Raw genomic sequence first — 7854 nt, forward strand, 5'->3', positions numbered from 1 at the left:
GGACCCTCGCAGGGACACTACCCCTGTCATCCCCCACAACAGCCTTGCAAGACTGGCATTTATCCCCATTTCACAGATCCAGAAACCAAGGCTCCTTACCCATCTCCCTCCTCCTCTCTGCTCCTTGGCCTCTGAAGAAGCCCATTCTCAGAGCTTGGTCGCCAAGGGTCCCACCTGGATTTAAATCCTGGAGGTGAGGGATTTGGGGACCTCCCCAGCCAGTGCCCGGTGAAAAGAAGCAACAGAGACGAGGCAAGGTCACCAGCCGCCGTCCACAAGTGCCTCTCCGCATCCTGCCGTGCCTAGAACCCAGCATTTCTCAAAAGACAGGAGTCAGAATCACAGGGAGAACAGACAGTTGCCCCTGGTGCCCGGACACAGTATTAATGTGTGTAAAAATGCAATGAGCTGGCCGCTTCGGATGAGTGCTTTGTAAAATAATCGTCATAATAATCGCCCTGCTTGGGTAGAGCAACAGATTCTCAGTTGAGAGATACAGTTTGACTTGAGGACATTACGCGAAGCAAAATAAGCCATTCACTGCAGGGAAAATATGGTATGATTCCGCTTATGAAGTATACAGTCAGGTTCAGAGACAGAAAGAATGGTGGCGGCCAGGGCCTGGGGGAAAAGAGAAAATGGGGAGTGGTTGTTTAATGGGTACAGACTTTCAGCTTTGCAAGATGGGAAAGTTCTGGAGACCTTGAATATGCTCAACATTACCGTACACTTAAAAATAGTAAAGATGAGGGGCGCCTGGGTGGCTCAGTCGGTTAAGCGGCCGACTTCGGCTCAGGTCATGATCTCGCGGTCCATGAGTTCGAGCCCTGCGTCGGGCTCTGTGCTGACAGCTCAGAGCCTGGAGCCTGTTTCAGATTCTGTGTCTCCCTCTTTCTGACCCTCCCTCGTTCATGCTCTGTCTCTCTCTGTCTCAAAAATAAATAAACTTTAAAAAAAAATTTTTTTTAAATAGTGAAGATGATACATTTTATGTTATACATGAATGTATAATGTCTCTGCAGGGGATACATTCCAAGACCCCCAGTGGGTGCCTGAAATTGTGGATAATACAAACCCCTATATATAGTATTTTTTCCTATACAAACATACCTATGATAAACACTTAAATTATAAATTAGGCATAGTAGGGGCACCTGGGTGGCTCAGTTGGTTAAGCGTCCAACTCTTGACCTCAGCTCGGGTCTTGATCTCAGGGTCGTTTCAGGCCCTGTGTTGGGCACCATGCTGGATATAGTGCCAAGGAAGGAAGGAAGGAAGGAAGGAAGGAAGGGAGGGAGGGAGGGAGGGAGGGAGGGAGGAAGGAAGGAAGGAAGGAAGGAAGGAAGGAAGGATGGAAGGAAGAGAGAAAGGAAGGAAGGATGGAAGGAAGGATGGAAGGGAGGATGGAAGGAAGAGAGGAAGGAAGGAAGGAAGGAAGGAAGGAAGGAAGGAAGGAAGGAAGGAAAAAAGGAAGGAGGAAGGAAGAGAGAGAGGAAGGAAGGAAGGAAGGAAGGAAAGAAGGAAGGAAGAAAACAAGTTAGGCACAGTAAGAGATTAACAACAACTAATAAACACTGTAATTATTCTTTAAGTCTATTTATTTATTTTAGAGAGAGAGAGTGAGGAAGGAGCAGAGAGAGAGAGGGAGAGAGAGAATCCCAAGCAGGCTCCACACCGTGATCGCAAAGCCCGACGTGGGGCTCGAACTCACGAACTGTGAGATCACAACAAAATCAAGAGTCGCACGCCTAACTGACTGAGCCGCCCAGGCGCCCCAACAACTAATTGAGGCTGTAATTAAAGCTATGTGAATTTGGTCTCTCTCAAAATGTCATGCTGCACTGCATTTGCCCTTCCTTGTGCCGATGGGAGATAAAATGCCTGCGTGGTGAGATGAGGTGAGGCGCACGGTGTCGGCGCTGTGACACAGTGTTAGGTAGTATTGACCTTCCAATGAGAGGTCAGGGAGAGGATCGCCTGCTTCCAGGTTGCGGTTGACCAGAGGCAACTAAAACCACAGAAAGCAAAACCTCTGATGAGGAGGGACGACTGTATATTTGCAGTGTTCTGTTTTGTTTTGTTTTTACACTTATCTTTGAGAGGTGGTCGAGGGGAGGGGAGGAGACACAAAATCTGAAGCAGGCTCCTGGACCTGAGCCATCAGCATGGAGTCCGATGCGGGGCTTGAACCCACAGGCCATGAGATCATGACCTGAGCTGAAGTTGGGTGCTTAACCAACTGAGGCAAGGCGCCCCCTCCCCCCCCCCCGTATATTTTTAACCACAATTTAAAAGTTTGAAAGAAAGAAGGAAGGAAGGAAGGAAGGAAGGAAGGAAGGAAGGAAGGAAGGAAGGAAGGAAGGAAGGGGTGCCTGGGTGGTTCTGTCGATTAAGCATCCGACTCTTGATTTCAGCTCAGGTCATGTTCCAGGTTGGTGGGACTGAGCTCCCCCCATCCCCCCGCCCCCGCATCAGGCTATGCGCTGAGCGTGAAACCTGCTTAAGATTCTTTCCCTCTCTCTCCCCCCTCCCCGCCTCCCTCCCTCTGCCCGTCTCTCCTGCTCATGCTCTCTTTCTCACAAATAAAAAAATATATATATTTAAAAAATAAATAAGAAGGAAGGAGGGGGAGAGACAGAAACGCCGTTTGTTTAGAAAACAAACTTAAAAACACAGGCAAGGGAGGCTGGATGGGGAGGGTAGATGGAAGGGATGGGGTAGCGGTGAGGGTGGGGTGGGCAGCCACCAGTCCTGCTGTTTGTGAGATGTGACCATGTGGTGGGAAGGCTCCCGGGACTCAAGGCCCCCCATGCTCTCCCCGCCCCCCAACCCCAAGCTGAGCAGCTGGTGGCAGATCCAAATGGAAGCCCCACTCGGGACCTAAGGAAGCCCGGATAGTAAGCCAGGCTCTGCCCAGCTCTCACCCACCCCTAGACGGCCGAGAGAGCTAGGCGCTGGGGGCGGGCTGTTCATCCTTCACCCGGCCTTGTGGAACGAGTGCCCATGTGTGCCAGACCCCGGGCACAGAGGGCAGAGCAGACCACAGGCCCTGCCCTCATGAGCACCCAGCCCAGTGGAGACGCATACCTTCACACCCGCACGCCTGAAAACCTTCACCGACCATCCGCTAACATGTCCTGAGCACCTACTATGTGCAGGTGCTGGGCTAAGCCCCTTAAACGGATTGACTTGTGTCATTCTCAAGACCACCCTAACTGCCAGGGGCTCATAATAAAACCCCACTTTACAGATAAGGGAACTGAAATACAGCGAGCAAAGCTGGCTCCCTAACCGTCAAACTACACCCCTCAGGTGCACCCTGCCAGGCGCTCAGAATTTCCTAAGGAAGAGCCAGCCCTCCGCGGGGATGACCCTTGAGCTGAGTTTGGAAAGACAGAGTTAGATGACACTCCAAGCGGCCAGGAGCATCAGAGCGGAGGCTGAATGACACAGGGTGAGCTGTCCCAGAGCTGTCCTCAAGGGCCTCAGCACCCCTGCCCTCTGGCAAATCACGGTACCCGTTTCCAGCCGCCCCAGCATGCACCCCTCCACTTCTGGCTTGGCCTGGGCCCACGACTCATGCCTCCCCAGACAGCGTAGTCTCAAACCAGGCAAGTAACCAATATTCGGTCAAGGCATGCTACTTGAGTGGGTGGAAAGAACAACCAAGCCCATGCCTGGTGACGTGTTCTCCACACCAGACCCCAGGCCACATGACTCCTGGGGACAAGAAGGAACTCTGGAACGGGGCTTCCGGGAGCCCCGGCGCAAACGGGCATTCCGAGGCTTGGGGGCCCGGCCCGGGTGTGTGCGAGAAGAGGTGAGAGAGGCTGTGCTGCCCTCCTATAGGGAAAAGGGGGCCCGGCCTAGCACACACACGTGCGTACGGCCACGGGAAGAGCCACACACATGGGCACACACACAGATACGTTCAAGTACACACGGCATGCAGGTGTGTGCGAGCCGAGCACAGACACCCACACCCGTGGCAGCAGCCACATACATAGACCCGCACACGTACATATGCACCCACGTTCCAAAAAGGAAGTGGGGCCCGAGCCATGGACACATGGCCTTTTCCCCACAGGGTCCAAAGCCAGTAACAGGAATAAGGTTGGAGACAGCCTCCCTGAAACTGCCTCCTTCAGCTCTGGAGACAGACAGAGCTGGGCCAGGACACCCACACGGTGGGGCGGAGGTGGGGGGCAGGGCCGAGGGGCTCCTCCTGCAGGTGAGGCCCCCCACCAGCACCTTCTTCCTTCCACTTCTTGGATACTGCCCGCACGAGGAAAGGCGAGGTCTGATGAAACAGCGTTCGAGCATTTTCCCAGGCACTGACTTGAGACCGACGCTTGAGAAGTTGTTTTTTAAACAAAACAATATTTTATTGATGCATCCTCAATGTTCTGTATAAATATAAAGTGCTAAGTTTCCAACCCCCGCCCACAGGGCCGGGAGGAAGTGGGGGAGGGAGTGTTAAATGTCAGCTGAACACAAATAACTTTCCAGCGCCTGGCCAATACAGGCGTGAAACACTCACACACATACACACGTGCGCACACGCAAGCACAGAGGTCCGGACGCCACAGATGCGTCACTTCCCCAACACCCAGCTCCCCAGGAGCTCAGGGCTCAGACTCCAGGCCTGTAGTGGAACCCCCCCCTCCCCGCCCCTGCAGGCGGGGCTCCTGATTGTCACAGCTTGTTCCCTTAGAGCTCTCGGGCTGCCAAGGGCTTCAACACGGTGGTGGGACCAGTGGGAATCCATGGGTGTAGAGTCCAGTCAGTTTCTGCCAGGAGACAGAGGGGCGAGGGGAAGCAGACACGCCCTCCATTCTGGTCCCCCGGGATGAGGGCCAGCCCTCAAACCTAGCAGAAGAGCACCAGGTGAGAAAGTCCAGCATTCCCACATTCCCAGCACCACCAGCTGGGGGCTTTTGGAATTCCAGGGAAGGGGCAGCTTGCCCTGAACGGAGGGACCCGGTGGCCCTGGGGGAGCCAGCAAGGTGCGGCCCTGCCTCAGTGACATAGCACCTGCGTCTCAAACTGTAGCAGCTGCCCCATGAAACTGAAGTTGGGGGAGATGACTCCCCGGCGTTGCTTAACAAAGTCAAAGGCCTCGTCCAGCCTCACGCGGCGGCTCTGGATCAGGTAAGCCAGGCAGATGGTGGCGGAGCGTGAGATGCCCGCCTGGCAGTGTACGAGCACCCGGCCTCCAGCGTTCTTCACCGAGTCTGCAAAGGAGATGGGGAAGGGGAGGAGGGTCAGACAAGAAGGCAGGCAGGGGAGCTGACAGGTGCCCCTTCAGGTCCCTGGGCTGAGGGCCCCCCTCTTACCAATGAAGCTTATGGCCTCCTGGAACCAGGCACTGATCTCCACCATCTGGTTGTCCTCCACCGGGATGCTCTTGTAGCGGAAAAGGCCCTCAAAGTGGTTGGGGCAGCTGGCGGAGACGTTGAGGACAGCTGTGATGCCACAAGCCTGCAGCCCCTGCAGGTCGGAGGAGTGGCTGCAGCTGCCCAGGAACAGGTAGGGTAAGATCTCCACGGGGCCGCCCTGCATGGGGAGGAGGATGGGGGTAATGGTGAGGTCTTCTCGGCCCAGGCCTGGAGAGCCTGAACACCAGTCAGGGAAGACAGGGTAGGCTGGCCTGGACAAGAGGAGCCCTCAGCCTATCCTGACCAGGATCACACTCAAGAATACGAGGACACAAGGGGACACACACAAACACACACCTCCCCCATCAAGGCCCCAAATACACTTCAGGCACACAGATTCACGTGAGCAGCCGGTATCATACACACATAGATGTGCTCCCGTTTGCTGCGGACACACACACACACACACACACACACACGAATACGGACATGGAGAGACTCCTGGCATCCACAAGTGGCGGCCTCTTTCCCCAGAGGTGCCTATCGGGCAAATACGGAGGTAGCGGGGAGAGCAGTGCACGGAGCCCTGATCTCAACTCACCTGGTCGTAAAAGGGAGCCCTGGCGTCAGAACGGCTGTTCTCGGCCCCAACAGGCGACATGGCCGGGGCGGGGGACTCGGAGCACAGATCGGGGCAGCAGGCCTGGAAGCCGTCGAAGCCGCCTGCAGGGAGGGAGAGGGCGGGTTAGCGGGGTGGGCCCGGCGGGGGCGGCGGGTTGGGAGCGTGGGCCGGGAGGGGGCCGGCGCGGGCGGCGCTCACCTCGCAGGAAGCAGACGGCCGTGGGCCCCGCGCGGGTCTCGGGCAGCAGCGCGGAGAGCAGCGCGTGTGCCGGGCCGTCGGGCGGGAGCGCGGCCACCGAGGCGCTGCCCTCGTCCAGCACCACGGCCCGCGCCAGCTCCCCGCGGGCCAGGCGCGCCCGCAGCGCACGGTCCGGCAGCAGGCAAGCGAGGGCGGCGGCGGGCGGGCCCCGCGCTCGGCGCCGCAGCAGCGCGTTCCAGGGCACGGGCCGCGCGTGGCGCACGTGGTGCCGACAGAAGGCCAGGAAAGGGCGGCAGTCGAGCAGCAGCGTGCGCTCGGCCTCCCGCGGCTCCCGCAGCAGCGCGCCCAGCGCCGCGCAGTCCAGCTCGCGCGCCGCCTCCAGCCCCATAGCGACGGCCGTGGCTCTTCGGGCCCCTCTAACCGCGCTTCCTCTTCTTGTATTCCGGAGCGCTCCCGGACTCTCACGGCCTCCGCGCTGCCCGAAAGGAGGGTTCTGGGCGCCCTGGGCGGCGCCCCGGCTTAAGTACCCCTGGGCCGGCCTCCCGGGTCACCATACAAGGGCAGCAGGAAGGCGCCGGCGCCCGCCCCCGCGGCCCGCAGCTGGCGCGAGCTGGGCGGGCCCGGGGACGGGGCGGGCGGAGGGTGGGGGGAGGAAGCCGGGACCAGCTGGGGAGGGAAGGCGTTTGCCAGGATCAGTGGGGCGCGAATGCCACCCGCCACTTCTGCGCCCTAGCCTGGAAGAACGCTCCCACCCCTTGAGCTGCTCCACACTGCTCAGTGCTTGGGAACTGGCTTCTCAGGTGCACATCCCCGTGCCCGGAGACTTCGGCGCCAGCGGTGCCCCTTGCCAAGCTTCCTCTGCCTTCTGCCTTTCTCTTCCAGGATCTTCCCTCTAGGAATTTGTTACCAAAAAAAATTGACATTGTGATGATTTTTACACTGAAGACTGGGAAGCCATGCTGAGATGGCCCTTTTCCAGTTAGAAATCCCGCACAGGAGAAACTTTATTTCCCCTTCTCCCTCCTCTCCCGCACTGCATGGCTGAGATCAGCACTCTGGGTCTTACAGCAGGTTAGTGGCCAGGCTAGCCCGGACCATTATCCTCTGGGCCCAAGACCCTGGACATTGGCATGAGAAGGACCCCTGGACCTTCCAGGGGAAAGGCAGGGGGCCTATGATGAGTTTCCAGTTATGAGCGGGGCAAGGCTTCCCCTAGGGCCCAGGGAAACCCCAGGGGCCCAGGGCGAAGCACTTCCCCAAGTCACAGGCCTACTCGGAAGGGGAACTCTGGCTGACGTTGCTGGGCTCTCCCTGGGGCCTTGTGGGAATTTCAAGAGCCTCACCGAGGGGAAGAGGGAGAAGAACTACCAGAATCTGCGTCCTCCACCCCCTTACCACGCCCCCTGTCAACCCTTCCTAGGCTGTAGCAGGCCCCCTGGACAGCAGGGACCTTGGACTGCCACCAGAGAGAGACAGCGAGCATTGAGAATGGGGAGCTCAGCAACTACATCCCTCTGCCCGCCCCCACCCCAGCCACAAGCCCAGGGACCGGATGTGGTGAGGCCCAGGTGGGGGGTGGGGGGGGTGGAGGATCTGGGCCCCTGGGTTGGGGGCAACAAATTTTGGCCGCTGAACTCCAAAGCAGAGATGTTTAGG

At 57.9% G+C, this 7854-nt stretch overlaps 1 protein-coding gene across 1 annotated transcript; it reads right to left on the reverse strand.

The window, feature by feature from the left end:
* Window positions 1–4363: 4363 nt before the first annotated feature.
* Window positions 4364–7088, reverse strand: DUSP2 (dual specificity phosphatase 2). The gene is made up of 4 exons (XM_027033662.2): window positions 6199–7088; window positions 5980–6101; window positions 5337–5556; window positions 4364–5234 (listed from the first exon to the last, which is right to left on the reverse strand). The coding sequence occupies exons 1-4, from the start codon at window positions 6584–6586 to the stop codon at window positions 5020–5022; spliced, it is 945 nt and encodes a 314-aa protein (XP_026889463.1). The 5' UTR covers window positions 6587–7088; the 3' UTR covers window positions 4364–5019.
* Between the last annotated feature and the right edge of the window lie 766 nt (window positions 7089–7854).

This window comes from Acinonyx jubatus, chromosome A3, assembly GCF_027475565.1.
Source record: "Acinonyx jubatus isolate Ajub_Pintada_27869175 chromosome A3, VMU_Ajub_asm_v1.0, whole genome shotgun sequence".
Lineage (NCBI taxonomy): Eukaryota > Metazoa > Chordata > Mammalia > Carnivora > Felidae > Acinonyx > Acinonyx jubatus.